The sequence below is a fragment of the Astyanax mexicanus genome, chromosome 12 (genome assembly GCF_023375975.1).
Source record: "Astyanax mexicanus isolate ESR-SI-001 chromosome 12, AstMex3_surface, whole genome shotgun sequence".
NCBI classification, from domain to species: Eukaryota; Metazoa; Chordata; class Actinopteri; order Characiformes; family Acestrorhamphidae; genus Astyanax; species Astyanax mexicanus.
In genome coordinates, this window is record NC_064419.1 from 38,007,878 (window position 1) to 38,024,507 (window position 16,630).

The 16,630-nt window shown below is 40.1% G+C and overlaps 1 protein-coding gene across 2 annotated transcripts in view; it reads left to right on the forward strand.

The window, feature by feature from the left end:
- The window catches only part of grid2 (glutamate receptor, ionotropic, delta 2), an 874,963-nt gene that overhangs the window by 482,437 nt on the left and 375,896 nt on the right, over positions 1-16,630 (forward strand). For both annotated transcript variants that reach the window (XM_049485584.1, XM_049485583.1), the window contains exon 3: positions 16,034-16,318. In XM_049485584.1, coding sequence (XP_049341541.1) covers positions 16,034-16,318 — 285 coding nt within the window. The remainder of the gene's footprint in view (positions 1-16,033; positions 16,319-16,630) is intronic.

Below are 16,630 nucleotides of genomic sequence, written 5' to 3' on the forward strand. Positions count from 1 at the left end.
TTGTATGTTCCTTGACTTGCCTTGTGTGTATACTGCAAAAAAGGTGTGTCTACCCTCTTGCATTTCCATTTATGCATAAAGACCCCTTGTGGGGGTGTCTTGAATTGCTTTATGTACATCTAGGCAAGCAGGAATTGAGTCTTTACCCTCTCGCATCTTGCACCTTAGATCGTTTATGCATAAGTAGAATTTTATTCTCAAGGATTTCCATTAATGTGCCTTGAATAGTTTCGCAGAAACCCAAGCACCATGCTTCTACCCAACCTGGAGACAAGCACTTTTTCTATTCATGCCACACAGAACACTCGCAATTGTGCTTCTGGGGCGATATCAATCAACTTGAGCTTTTCAATAGGATTATACAATCTCAAGGTTTTCTCAGAACAATGTCTGGCATTCTGACCTCTAAGGAGCTAATTGATAAGTGGCTAATTTGCAAGCAATTAAATGAGTTACAATTAGAATTGGATCAGACGGGGCCGTTATCTAATATCTGTTTGCACAGACGCCTACAGCGCTCAGAGCATGCCTTCTGGTGATAACGGGGCGGTGCGCTTTGCGACGGCAGGGCCAGGGTGGAAGGGAGGAGGAAAACCGAAAGAAAGAGATTGAGAGAGAGAGAGATTGAGAGAGAGAGAGAGCTCCAAATCTTTAGCGTAGAAGTCACAGCAACAAAAGCCTTCACTACAAAACTCCCAAAAAAAAGAAAGACCCCAAACTCTCCTTAGACACATTCATCTTGGATGTGCAACAGTGACAGGTTTCCCAAGCAGGTTTGGGCTTTGTGTGTGTGTGTGTGTCTCTCTTTCTGTGTGTGTTTTTGTCTATGTGTGTGTGTGTGTGTGTGTGTGTGTGTGTATGTTTTAAGAGCAAATTAAGTTGTGATGGCATTCCATATGATGACTAATTGGCACTACTGGTGAAGTTGTACCATATTACACTGATGCAAACACAATATTACAGGATATTACACAATGTTAGTGTATGTGTGTGTGTGTGTGTGTGTTGGGTGCTGGTGGTTGGCATGCGCTTATTACGGACAAGATAAAAGGACAAGACAGCGATGACATCGAGCAATAAGTATTTTCGGCAACAAATGTAAAACACATCATTAGCGCACATTTTAGTCACGTCTGACCCTTAAGCACCTGCACGATGCCATCATTATTTTTTAATGTTAGCATTGATACTAGTATTAAATAAAATGACCTTTTTTTTTAGAACAGGGTGATTAAAATAAGAAGAAAAGTAAAACAGACAGCAACAATAAATAAATAAATAAATACAAAGTGTTTTATTTAAATTGCCAGATTTAAATTAAGTGACTTTAAGTGTGTTTTAATGCACAATGCATTATGGTCAAGCCTGACCCTCATGTACCTTCAAGATGCCATCGTTATTTTTACGTAATTAGCACTAATATTCATATTTAAATAGAATTTTAAATTGGTGATTAAAGTGGAATACGAATAAATAATGTTTAAAATATGCTACATTGAAAATAAAATATATATATATTAAATACAGCTTCCTGGAAGACCCTGGAAAAAAATGTCTTATTAAAAATATGAAAAAAAAAAAAAAAAAGAAGAATGTTTATGTGAGAATTGTTTTTTGTTGTGAACCGCCCCTACAGATGTGACGCATTTAAAACAGCATTATGTAAAAAAAAATCTCACATAATGGTTCTTCTTGCAAAAACATATTCTCTATGGGTGTGAAGAGTTTCAAGGAGCATTATGTAAGGGTTGAAGTTTTGTGCTCAGGAGCCCCCCCTAGAGGCATGGAGCATTTGTGAGAATTAATATTGGTTTCTTCAATTGTGATAGAGATAGCAGAGTAATATTACAGGATTTTACGCAAATATGTCTTGTTTTAGATAGCGGATATGATTGTGAGAGGTCTTGTGCAGCTCCACCAAAGTTAAATAGTGCATATAGATTGTTTGTGACCTGGAGTACTAATGATTCCAATTACACAGCTCCATTCTTCCAATTACAGTGTAGTGGAGTTTCGAAAAAAATGATGTAAAAATGTGATTTTACAGTAGAAGTGTTCTGTATTGTTGCTTAAGGCATGAAGTTCTTAGTGTGAAATTCACTCTCAGGCTTTCAGGTCACACATTCTAGAGGTTAGACCATAGTAAGCACTTGTAAGTAATTTAAGTAATGCTTTTTGGAAGAAAGCAGTACATGCAGACACAGGTATCGCAGGTGTGTGAGGGAGGGAGTACGCTCTGAGAAAGAAAGAGAGAGAGAGAGAGAATGCTTGAGCACAGTGGCGGCAGCAGAGCATGATATTGAGCTTTCCGTCGTGCTCACCTGTCAGGAGTAAATGGGGCCTTTCCGCAGAAGCACTCCGCAGTCACTACACCGCCACTCAGCTATGACTGCTGTTGTACTTGCATTAGGTGGTGCTGCGGAGACGCGGGACAACACTTAATGCCACAAAACCTCAGAGAAAAGCTCAGCCAGCACGGGCAGGATTTCTTCCAGACATGCTCGGATTTCTTGGATGAGAAGCCTTTTCCAAGTGGCCAATTTCCAATATTGCTACAGACACAGCTGTCCATAAAGAGCATCGCATAGAGACGGATGCATTTTCACAATTTGGCATTTTACAGTCCCCTAAAAGTATGTTGTACAATCCCAAATCATAAAAACTGCGTCTGTGTCTGTGTTGTCTGTGTCTGACTTGATTGGATCTAGTTTAGATCTTGAGATCGATTAGTCTTTGAGTGGTGCAGACTCTGATTTTTGGCCTACCAATCATGGCTTGCAACAGTCAGACCTGACTCTAATTGTGATCTAGTAGTATACAGTATTTATATCCTCCTGAGACCTAGACTTTTTTTTTTGCTACATTTAGTTGTAATATTAATTTTACATTCCTTCACCTTAAAAGTTGCAGCAGCTACACTCCCACTAGGCGCTAGTACATGTCCAGACGCATGAGATGACACTCAAAAAAGTTGGCAATACTTCGCAAAGGAGTGGAGCTTAAAAAAAAGCATTAAGAAAATGGTATGTTTCTTACTTTAAATTAGTCTTTTATTTGATTGCAGACAGTAGGCATTTTGTATGATTTGTCAGGTTAACTTAATGTCAGTTATTTAAAATACTTTTAATAACTGACATGAGTGGTCCAGCGGACTAAGGCGCTGCCACTATGATCAAGAGATTGCCGGTTCGAATCCTGTTCATGCAGCTTGCCATCAGCTACCAGAGTCATGAGGAAGCACAATTGGCCTTGCTCCCTCTGGGTGGGTAGATGGTGCGCTCTCTCCTCACGTCACCCCAAAGGGTGATGCCGATCAGCACAAGGCGTCTGTGAGCCTGCAACACATTCCAAAACAAAATGCTGTGACGGAGGCAATTTAGGGATAATAAGGCAATGGTAACAAGGTAAAATCAGTTGTTAAGGTAATCATGACTTTATATAAAAGAAGAGGTTGTGATGTGCATATATAAGCAGAACATCTTCTGTTTGTCAGAAAATGTGTAAGAAAATCAATAAAAGTTTTAAATACAATGTCTATTAAAGAAAAACTAGATATTATTTGTGTATTTCTCCTTTTGCAGTGCTTAATATAATTGAAATATTCAATAAATCTGAAGGAATTTCAGTGCGTAAAGCTGAACACCCATAAAACACCCATGATACAATCCCTTTAGGAGCACTACATCAGGAACCACTCAAAAAAGTTGGCAATACTTTGCAAAGGAGTGAAGCAACCAGACAGGTGTGTGCATTGTAGGATGGTGACTGGAAACATTGGAACTGCCCATGATTGGCTGGAGGTGGGCTCATGACAGAAGACTCAGAGCAAGGTGGATTGTAGGAAATGTAGTCAGTAGAGTTTGTGAAAGCAGGAATTTAGCCTTAGAGCATGGCAATCTACTGTAAAACCCAAATTTCACATACTGTAACATTCTGTTCACTCTTCACTTTATTCTTCCTGGCATTAAGAAGACTGAAGCCTAATAGAAACCCAGAAATTGGGTTTGAACCCATTTAGCCTACCTGGTTCTCATAAATTGGCTACCCTCCCATTTCTGATTGCAGAGTATGAGTTGGGTCAGCTCATATCTGCTTAAAACAGACTGTCCTTAAACAGACTGAAGAGATGAGGCATTACTGAGCTCCAGTAATCTTCCAGGCTGTCCGCTTAAGAACAGTATTTGGATAGTTTTAGCTGCCCTGGAAGGTTATCAAGCCTGGCTGTGATACTGTATCTTCTGCTGCTCTCCAGGACAACATGACAGAGCAGTATGGTGAACTTCTGCTCTAGCACACAGGTGTGGGTAATAAATACAGTCTCTGCTGTAATCTTAGAGAAAAAGCCTCAACATGAGTCTTCCATGTCAACGTAGACTCTGGGGAACTCATAGGAAGTGACGGGCGGATTGGTTTCATTATGATTAACCACCAGCCTGTGAACGCTGGTACTCCAGGGATCGGACAGTCTTCTCTGTCTTTTTGGCACTCAAAGTACAATGAGTTTTATCTGACTGTTCCTCAAAACTTTCTTATTTTAGAGGAGAACTATATACTGACACTGGCTTTTTTTGTGCATTAAGCCTAAGATAGCTTGATCATGTGAGTTAAAGATAAAGCTGTCATGCAAAGACGAAGCCATTTGTCAACACAATGTGTTGAAATGGTGTTGTCTTTTCTTGGCCAAAGCTTGGACTGAGGGAAAAAAGGGGAAAAGGGAGTTTTTAACCCTCCTGTTATGTTCATTTCTCAGGAACAGCAATGGTGTTCCTGGGTTAGTTTGATCCGGTGCAAGATCACCAGCATCCAATATTGACCATTGATTTTGCCCCTTGTGCACAGAGATTCCTCCATATTTCTGAATCTTTTGATGATATTATGTAATGCAGGTGGTGGGATATCCAAAGTTCGCTAATGCTGAGGGATGTTTTTTAAAATGCTCTTTTTTATCCTTTTATGGGATAAAATGCAAAATGCTGCTATTGTAGGAGGTTTTTATTAGTACCACTTACTTTTCCAGCCTTTTGTTGCCTGGATCCAATCACATTGTTCTATTGTGTAAAAACCTATAGTATTTAATCTATAGTATTTATCTATAAAGTAATTAGTTAGGAAAGTTAACTTTCTGGTCAATAAACAATACCATATTTTATTAACCCTTTTAGACCCTGCATCTATTACAATTTACATCATGTATTTTCTTTTTATTCTTAAATGTTTTGTTACATATAACACTATTTGAGAGCTGTTGTCTATCAGAATAGACCACGAACCAGCCAATGAACAAGTTTATAAACCAATGAAACCAATGTACATTGGCTCCGCCCACTGCAACAGAAAAACAGTAGTACTAGAACCATTGAGGGAAAGTAACAGCATTTTTTTTACTAATTTAATGTGATTTAGAGCCTATTTATACATGTTTTTTTTTTTTTTTTTTTTTACTGTTTAGGGATGATTTATGAAATAAAAGGGTCAATTTGAAATATAAAATATTACACAAAGGCTTCCAATGAAATATTTGAGTTAATTGGATTTATTTGCTAGCTTTATAGATTTTATAGTAGAATGTTTAAAGTCTTCTTTTCTGTGCATTAAAGACAGAAAACTGCATTCTCACTAGAGACAATTCAGGTCTGAAAAAGGGTTAAAAGCAGAACTAAAATGAACAGGTATGTGCTATAGAATAATATAGAATCTTCCAGATGTTTGAAAAAAAGAGCCGCATCAAGCTTGTGATGGCATCATCTGTGCTTTGATGAAGCCTGTATTCAAACAGGAGTCTCAACAGACAGCTGACTCTCTGTAACTATCAAAACTTTTCTTTAACAAAAAAAACGTATGACAAAACAGCTGGTCTTCAGCTATTGTGTTTTAAGGGACAAGCATACTGACAATGTTTGTCAAAACAGCAGCGACAGTATGTGATGGTTTTAAAAGTTTTTGATGTTAAATCTTGAAGTACAAGCATGGGTGATGGACAGATTGAAACTTTTTGGTTTGATAAAAAAATGCTTTTTTTAAAGGAAGATTTTTAGTTGTAGCACTGATCAGCTTTAATATAATAGAGCTATAAATCATACAGTATACACCATATATCCAAAACTATCCACATGCCCTTCCAATTAGTGAATTCAGCTACTTTAGGGTGCACACCTTTTGCTGACGCAGGCTTTAAGTAGTGCACACAAGGTTTATAGGAAATAATCTTCATGGAACTTCAATGCAGATAAAATTAGGCACTCTGTAGCAGAAAACTTGTGCTTAATGCTGTGTTCAAGGTGGCCCTAATTTGTTCATCTTTTCTAAATCTGATGTTCTTCACTCTAATTTGACCAATTATCAAACAGTTATCTGAACTGATTTCCCTCCCAAACTGATACGGATTCGCAGGGAAAACAGTGAAAAGAAAAAGTAGTGCTTCCAGTGAAGATTCAGTTTCGTCTTCTCAAAGACATCATCACGAATATATATGATGTCTATATATGTGCTGTTGTGAAGTCATCCTGTGAAGTTTAGTCACAGGATGACTTCACAACAGCACATATATAGACATCATATATATTCGTGATGATTCGTGATATAGAACTATTTGATTTACTGAGGAATCGTTATCTGTCAATCATTTAATTTCTAAGCGTAACCTCACTTTCTTACAAAATACCACAATAACATTTAAAAAACTGATAAAAAAATGTGCCTGTATTAATATACAGAAAAGACAAACTAACCTGTGATGTGCTTACACAGTTTATTTATATATATAAATATATATGTATATATATATATATATATATATATATATATATATATATATATATATATATATATATATATATTTATATATATATATATTTTTTTTTTTTTCAATTTACTCAAGTACCCTTGGCAAATTAATTCTTAAAGAGTGTCTGATGGTAATTACAGGCTCTTTTAATGTATAATTAATGTTATCGTGTTTAATTAATGCCACTAATCTTTCAATACAAACATAATACTGATATCATTGTGCAATGCCAGCACAGCCCATTCATTCCATGTGAGTCGCAGACATGAATTAGCCTGAAACATCAAGCACAGGAAGTGAAGTACTGCGTCCTTTTATAATGTGTGAGCGTGAATAGCATATATGATACTGCTCTGGTTGTGCTTAGACTGAGAATATGACTAAATATGAATATGAATATGACCCATGAGTTACCAAACTTTTCTCAATACATATATTTTTTTCACTTTTTCAACAGACTGACCAGCAGATGAACCCGCTATGACATTAAATTATATCTTCATAACCCGCGATTGTCAGCGATAATCACCACGACCGCTCGTCTCACTCCAACCACGGCTCCCTTTGAACATCAGATGCTGAAGACTGAATAGAACCACATTAATTATTTAATACATAAACTAATCAGGAGAAATCGAATCACTGGTTTAATTATGGTAATCCCGTTTTGTAATGAACATCCCGCACTGCCCGATGCTAACGCAGTTAGCGGGATCAATTGATGAGGACAGTATGGAGTCTCGCAGACTGACTCCGTTTCACAGGAGGATCAAGGCCCTAATTCACAATAGTGCCTTAATAAGGACGGATTAGCCAGCCTATCAGTTTTCAGCCGGTCCGATCCATGGCGCGGGGCTAATGTAGCATTGCCGACGTTCTTCCCTCTCGTTAAAGCAAATCTTGTTAACTCAAGGTAGGCTTATTCAGCTTTTAAAAGTTGCGCAATTAGTCAATTAAAGCACACGCTCGGAGGTAGTAATGGTACGTGAACTCTCGGCGGGATCAGCGTAAGAAGCCTCCGCTCATTATTACGTATTGTGGAGCTGATTGACGGTTAATCTTGCCGAGTTTGCATTAGACAGGAAAGAACCGTGGCATTTAGAGTAATGAATTACAGCACATGCTCCCAGCTTTTCATGGTAATTGCGCTCCTTTTGAGGGATCAACCGAAGAAGATTTGTCTATGTCTCGCTTTTTCCAGGCCTGATAGAGTTTATATTTGACAGAGAAAAAGAATTGGAGTTTTGCGTTAGTTAAACGTTTGGTTTTTGTTGCCGATTGTTTGATGGAATTTGTGGAAGTGGTCCAAATATAAGAAAGGAAAAAATTACAGCTCTGGGAAAAAAAGTAAGAGATCACTACAGTTTCTGAATCAGTTTCTCTGATTTTGCTATTTATAGATATATGTGTGATGAAAAATGAACATTGTTGATTTATTCTATAAACTACAGACAACATTTCTCCCTAATTCCCCCCCCCAAAATATTGTCATTTAAAGCATTTATTTGCAGAAAATGAGACATGGCTGAAATAATAATAAAAAAGATGCAGAGCTTTCAGACCTCAAATAATGGAAATAAAAAAACAAGTGGATATTCATAAAGTTTTAAGAGTTCAGACATCAATATTTGGTGGAATAACCCTGGTTTTTAATCACAGTTTTCATGCATCTTGGCATGTTCTCCTCCACCAGTCTTACACACTGCTTTTGGATAATTTCATGCCACTCCAGGTTCAAAAATTCAAGCAGTTCAGCTTGGTTAGATGGCTTGTGATCCTTCATCTTCCTCTCTTATTTTTTTCCAAAGGGCAAAGTAAAAATCATTTTGGTTGTGAAAACAGGCAAACATGGTCAAACGTAGAAAGAACTATGATTGCCGGTTAGAATCCCAGTCATGTAGCTTGCCATCAGCTTACTGGAGCCCCAAAAGGGCACAATTGGTCTTGCTGCTCAGTAATGCTGCATCAGCAGCAGTTTGAAAAGAGGGGGTGGCTGACTTTACATGTATCAGAAGAAGCATGTCCTAGTCTTCTCCCTCCTGGTGTTGGGGAATCACTAGTAATAGGGGGAGTCCTAATGAGTGGGTTGGCTTATTGGCCATGTAAATTGGAGAGAAAATGGAAAAAAAATTGAAATTAGAAATAAAAACCCTCACTAAACTCGCTTGTGGCCTGCAGCCATTTTGGTCTTTTGGTCTAGACCTGGAGATTAGGAGCCCCGTTCTATCGCTTTCTCTGATTTTATTTATTTATTTTTTTTTGCTTTTTCAGCAGCACGGGGCCACACTCCTTCTCCTCCGTGCATCCTGCCCCTGACGCTCCCCCTTTTTCTGCCGCAGTTGGCAAATTACTTTGCACTTCGGCTTGGCCCGACACACTCCATGTTTCACCTTGCGTGAGTCCGGCGACGAGGAATTAAACGAGCCGAGTGAGATGAATGTGTGTGTCTGGCATCAGCGCAACTGTGTGTCCTGGAGCGCGAGAGGGGGGTGGGGGAGGGGAGACGGTGGGCTGACATGGGGTTGGTGTTGGCGTTGGGGCATGAAAGGGCGAGTGACTTATGGAGGGGACGAGGACGACTGGGCTTTATTTTTTTGGTACGATATAATTAGGAACTTACTCTAGATTGGAAGTTGAAAGTTGGAAGTTAGGGCTTTTGTTTGGCTGTAATTTTTTAAATATTAAATAACTAAACTGAAAGCAGAAGCATTTTTTGAGTAGAGAATGGACAAAATATTGTGTTTAAAGGTACCAGTGTGCTGGAACGACCATCCCTGCTAAGCCTAATACTGTATATTCATTCTAAACACTAGAGTGTCTGGTCACTGGAGTTCTTCATCTGGCCACATCACACGTCTAAACATGCGACGTCACACGTACAGCCTCTAAAAGAGGATCCGGCTCAGTTTTACTAACCTCGAGCGGCTGCTGGTGGAGCAATGGAGACTTCAGAAGGGGAAACTCAGACCTCAGTAGCTTATTCACTCATAATAAAAACTCTGTAGTTGTGAGAAAGAAACTTCACTTCACAGAGAAATTTCAGACTGAACATAACCTGGAATCGGATCCATCCGCTCTGAAAGGAGACCGCATCACACCTGCCCAGTTAAAAGCGATTCTTCCGCATGCTCGGTGCAATTACCCAGTCTCATCAGAGAGGGCCCTAAAAATCCCAAAATCGCAAAACTTACAGACATCAGCTTTACTAAATTAAATACATTTATTGCATTTATTTACTAGACATACATTAATGTCTGATGTCAACGTTAAACATTGGGACTTTTTAAACCACAAAAGAGTGTATAAGTACTTTGACTGAAACTTATGTATAATGCTGTACTTCAGCAAATTTGCTGCTCCTTACAAACTTACTGGTAAAAGTCATACATTATGCAATTTTTGGGAAAATTTTAGCATTTTAAATGTATAAATATTGTGTATTAAACAGTATAAATCATTACATGCAATCATGCTGATTAGAAAACACAGGTTTATTGTTAACACAGATCCCAAAGGGATTGGTGTACAATGTACAACTAGTGAACAACAGCGCAGCAATATATAGCAACATACCAGAATGTAACGAGCATGGTTAAACAATCAGGAGTAAAGGGATAAGGCAAGAGAGTAGTCAGAGAAGAAAGCAAGGTCGGTAACTAAAGATCAACAGCAGAACTAGAGGGCTAGACAAGAGAGTAAACAAAGAGCAGAATAGGGTTGATAACAAGAGGGCAAGAAAGTAAGAAATACATGTTGTAACAGAGCTAGAGAACTAGATAATACTCGGCGAGTAGCAAAGGAAACAGAGGGCTATTTATATAGGTGAACACAGGTGTGGACATGAACAATCAGAAAGTGGGAGAGGCTGAACGCTGCAGTGTCACGTGTTCAGCCAAGTCATTGTAGTCCATGGGCTGAGAATGCTTGGAAATGGAGTCTTTAGTAGAACAGTTGTCCAGAATGGGCAGACTGAACAACACGCAGTGTCGTTGATGCGAAGCACCAAAATCTATGGAATCTTTTCGAGTTTTAACAGCTTGCTCCCCCTTGTGGATAATTCCCGTTCAACTCTTTTTGAATAAGTGAAAGTGAGAATAAGTATGTGCAAGAGTGCAAGCCAGTTTACAAGCCAGGTTCACGAGGTGAACTGCAACTTGTGATGTTTAAAGACAGTAATACAGAGAGTCTAAAACAGCACTCTAAAACACACATATAAATATATCCCTGTCTCCGCTGGGAAGTGAAATGATGGTGTGAAGTGAGGAGAGCATCTAAAGGGCTCAGTAGCAGCATTAGTGCCCTCTAATGATGGATCACTGGGCTGTTTTTTTTTTTTTTTTTTTGCAAGCTATGCGTTTGAATAATTGATATGTTTATGCAAAGTGCTCTGTAGCTTTTAGTGTAAAGCACCTTGCTTTACTATGCAATCATACTGACCTTATGCTTTTTTCCCTGTGGAGAACGAGCACCGTAGCCTCCTGCTGTATCCAATGCCATACCCTGGAAGCTGAAGAGTGTCTTCTATTAGTACAGTGCTGCTAATGCTCCTTTAAATGCAGCACAAGTAGTGATATTTGACCTTCTAGAGTAGTAATTAAGGGCAGAGGAAAGCTTCAGTGATTGCTCACTCCTTGGCTTCTGGATCTGGATTATGTTCAAGGTTGAGCTACTTGAGCTCAAAAACAAAGACAAAGACAATACATAAAGTGCTTTATTAAAAGGAGCTGTTTTTTTTTTTTAGATTGTCAGAGGTTTTCCTCAAGTTGGGATGGGATTAGTTTCTCAGGGGGTCCTGGGCAGGGTTTGTACAGTCATAAAAAACTGGAAAAGTCATTGAATTTGAAAATAGCAATTTCCAGGCCTGGATAAGTTTTGGAAAAATAAAAATAGCAAGGAAGTTTTGAAAAAGTCATGGAAATTTGGCCTACAAATCGTTTCAGTTTATCGATGGAAAAAATCTATTTTGAGCAAACAAATACATCAGCACAGAGTTAATTCAGTAATTTACTGAATTACACAATGGAACTCTCATAATCTTGCACACATTTTATTATTAAAGACTGTGTGTCAACATTTAGGCTTACTATAATCAATTTTAATTATAGTTTTATTTAGTTTATTTTTTGTTTTATTGTCCATGTCTGCACTGATGTTTTTTAAAAATCATATGGTCATGAAAATTTGCCATGAAGGCATGAAAAAGTCATGAAAGAATCATGGAAATGTATTGGTTAAAATGTGTATGAATCCTGCCTGGGGTAAATTACCCTTTTATGGGGGGTCCTCCTGTGATTTTATTCTCATTCAGAACAACCATTTTTTATTTTTTATTTTTTATTTTTTATTTTAAGACGTCTTATGAGAAAATTACTGGCTGAATAACATACAGTTTTCACTGAAATCCGTGGCCCTCCTGTAATTTTATTCATGTCCAGACGCACATCTCTAAATTGTGTCTCCTCGTGTTTAATAAAATAGCTACTTGTCCACAGAGATCCATGTAAACACAACAGCAAGAGGAAATGGAGGAGCTACTAAACGCGATGTCATGTGACGAGAAAGCCGAAAAACTCACTGGTCCTCCTGTTTTTTTTTTTTTTTTTCAATTACAGTCCGGATGCAAGCATTTTATCACTGAGTGTGCTGCTAGTGAACGCTGACTTTTTTTTTTTTTTAGCTCTACAAATAGCCTCAGCCTCTGTCAGAGCAATAATAATGCTCCCAGAAACTTATTCATGAAGAGAGTTAGTGTCGAGTGCACAGCGTTTACCTTGACCTTGCAGGTTCATTCACTGCTCTAATGGTGGGAACTAGCACCTCTGGAAAACAGCAGGTTGTATCTTTGTGAAGAAGCAGTAAAAATAATGCTTTTTTGATACCTTTAGTAAAGTCCATACACTGTGGAACAAAAACAATGGGCAAGTGTATAAATATTAGTTTGTGAATCATTGTAAAAACATTATTATTGAGTTATGAGTTGAGAAAACCAGTGCTTCCCATTTAAGAGAAGAAGAAATCCTGATTGGTTTTACATCTGGGTTTGATTGTCTGTTTCCCTTTGTCTACCTAACCCTAGCTGAAATAGAAGTTCTGATTGGTGCTGATTGTAAGGTTTGACTGTCTTCCTGTTTATAGCTATAGATCAGTGTCTGTCCCCAATTTACAAGGCCAATTACCCAACCCACTAATTTCGAACCGAGTAGCCAACATGCTTGGTGGAAAGTGCAGCGACTCGGTTCCGATACATCAGCTCACAGATGCCTTGTGCTGATCTACATCACCCTTTGGAGTGATGTGGGGAGAGAGCGCCATCTATCCACCCAGGAAGAGAGAGCAAGGCCAATTGTGCTCTCTCAGGGCTCCGGTAGCCGATGGCAAGCTACATGAACAGGATTCGAACCAGCGGTCTTCTGATCATAGTCAAGTCAAGTCAAGTAGTTTTATTGTCAATACTGCATATGTACAGGACATACAGAGAATTGAAATTACATTACTCTCCTTCCCAATTTTACAGCAAGTACAGATAATAGATATAATAAAGGAGAATGGGAGACACTATGTGTACAATACAGCAGGGACACAAATAGACATACATGAGACAAAAACAAGGTGCAGTGGTGTGGGGGAGGAATAGATATATAAATATAAGTAAATAAGTAAAAATAGATATATAATTATAATATAAAAGAGTGGGAGACACTATATGTTCAATACAGCAAGACACAATAAACATATGTAAGACAATAGTGCAATATTGATGGTGATTGAGATGGAATGACAGTAAAAATAGTAAATAACAGTAGTGCAAATACAGTATATGGTATATAGCTTAAGGCTGGTAAAGTGAATGGGTGCGTAAGTCCGTAAGTTCACAGTTTAATTAAGTGGAATTAAAGTGTGTATGACAGTGCAAGTATATCAGTAGTGCAGGTGTTGTGTAGTGCAAGTCCGTTTGGAAGGGACCAGTACTTTGTGCATTGTAGTGCAGAGTTTCAGTACTTTATTAGTGGGGGGGGTCAGGATGCTGAGTGAGTGTGTGCTGGGGGCAGGATTGGGATGGGGGGTAGAGCAAGAAGAGAGTTCAGCATCCTCACAGCCTGATGGATGGGGCTGTCTCGCAGTCTGCTGGTCCTCGCCCCGAGACTCCGCAGTCTCCTCCCTGATGGCAGCAGGCTGAAGAAGCTGTGTAGCGGGTGAGAGGGATCTCCTGCCAGACTCTGTGACGTGCACACCCAGGAACTTGGTGCTGCTCACCCTCTCGACAGCAGTTCCGTTGATGAACAGAGGGGTGTGCAGTGTGTGAGTTCTCCTGAAGTCCACAACAATCTCCTTGGTCTTCTCTGTGTTCAGAGAGAGATTATTGTGTTTGCACCAGGAGGCCAGGCGGCTCACCTCGCTCCTGTAGTGTGACTCATCGTTGTTGCTGATGAGACCCACCACCGTCGTGTCATCCGCAAACTTGACGAAGAGGTTGGAGGTGTGTGCTTTTGTGCAATCTGGGGTCAGCAGAGTGAACAGAAGGGGGCTCAGCACACATCCTTGGGGAGCCCCTGTGTTCAGTGTGGTGATGCTGGATGTGCTGCTGCCAACCCGCACTGCCTGTGGTCTTCCAGTCAGGAAGTCTAACAGCCAGTTGCACAGTGAAGTGCTCAGCCCCAGACTGTCCAGTTTGTGTATGAGCTGTTGGGGGACGATTGTGTTGAATGCTGAGCTGAAGTCAACAAACAGCATTCTGACGTAGGTGTTCTTCTTGTCTAGGTGTGTGAGGGCTGAGTGGAGAACAGTGGAGATGGCATCATCGGTCGAGCGATTTGACCGATAAGCAAACTGGTAGGGGTCCAGGGAGGGGGGGGGCAAAGACTTGATGTGATGCATGACTAGTCGTTCGAAGCACTTCATGAGGATGGGGGTGAGTGCAACTGGACGATAGTCATTGAAACAGGATGGCGATGCCTTCTTTGGGACAGGGATGATGGTGGTGGCTTTGAAGCATGTGGGAACCACCGCCTGACTCAGAGAGGTGTTATAAATGTCAGTATAAACCTCTGCGAGTTCCCAGGCACAGTCTCTCAGCACACGGCCAGGAATGTTGTCAGGCCCAGGAGCTTTCCGAGCATTGATCGTGCTGAATGCTCTCCTCACACTGTCTGGGGACAGCGTCAGCACCTGGTCACCAGGAGGAAGGATGGATTTCTGGGCGGGTGTGTTGTTGAGTGGCTCGAACCTTGCGAAGAACCCATTCAGGTCGTTCAGCAGAGATGTGTCGCTGTCGCAGGTCTGTGGATGTGGTTTATAGCCTGTGATAGACTGGATACCCTGCCACAGGTTCTGTGTGTCTCAACTGTCACTGAAGTGTTGGGAAATCTTCTTTGAGTACAGCCTCTTAGCTTTCCTGATCCCGCGGGACAGGTTGGCCCTGGCTGACCTCAGGCCTGCCTGGTCACCTGTTCTGAAGGCTGCATTTCTAGCCTTCAGGAGCTTGTGGACCTCTCCTGTCAGCCATGGTTTTTGATTCGCTCGAACAGTGACTGTCTTGAGGTCGGTTACATCATCAGTGCACTTGGTGATGTAGGCATAGACAGTTTCTGTGTACTCCTGAATGTCTGTGGAGTTGTTGTGGGTGGCAGCCTCTCTGAACATATTCCAGTCTGTTGTTCTGAAACAGTCCTGAAGTGCCTCTGAGGAACCCTCTGGCCATACTCGTACCTGCTTAAGAACTGGTTTGGTGACTTTAACCAGTGGTCTGTAAGCTGGCATTAGCATAATGGTGAGGTGATCAGAGGCTCCCAGGTGGGGGAGGGGGGAGGCTCGGTAGGCTCCTCTGTGTGTAGTAAAGACCTGGTCCAATATGTTGTTTCCCCTGGTTGGAAAGTCTATATGTTTAAAAAGTCCAGAAAACAGTGGCAGTGCTTAGCTTTGAAGCTTCAAAGATTTGAACTTTAATCAAGCTAGTTGTATTTTTACCTTTCTTATTTGCTTTTGTAGTTAAAAGGATTTGATATAAAGTTGATATAAAGTTATTTATGGGTTTTAGAGAAAAAACTGTTGCTTCTAGAAATAATTACATTTACTCAAGTAATATTTAATCACAGTAGTAGTACTTTTACTTCTGTAGAGATGCAGATTTTCTCCACATCTGAGACCTTCAACTCAACAACACATTCAAGCCAGAAACCCTTAATGAACCACACATAATGACTAAAAATAACATTGCTCTTTCTTTCTTTCTCTTCTCTTTCTTCTCTGCAGCTTGTGAGCTGATGAACAGAGGTATCCTGGCCCTGGTGAGCTCCATTGGCTGCATGTCTGCGGGTTCGCTGCAGTCTCTGGCTGACGCCATGCACATCCCCCATCTGTTTATCCAGCGGGCACCGGCGGGTACCCCGCGCTCCAGCTGCCCCCCTACCACCCCGGGCCAGCCTGACGACTACACGCTGTTCGTGCGGCCACCTGTCTACCTTAACGATGTCATTTTCCACGTGGTCATGGAGTACACATGGCAGAAGTTCATTATCTTCTACGACCAGGACTACGGTAAGAGAAAAAACATCCTCAAACATCTGTCCAAGAACCCGCTGTCCACCCTGTACATCCCTTTAAAGAGAGTAAACTTTGATATCAGGGATATCACATCACAACCTTCACACTGTGTTATTTTATAAAGAAACTGTAGACACTTGCTGAATGTTCAACAATTTATAATATTATTTTTACTTAATATTTTTCATATCGTCTCCATAATTATCTAAGGTAAAGCTTAAGGTGTCCACCCTAAAAAAAAAAAAAACATATCCAATGTAATTAAAATATTTTTTGAAAATGTATCTTGATTTATCATGAAACAGA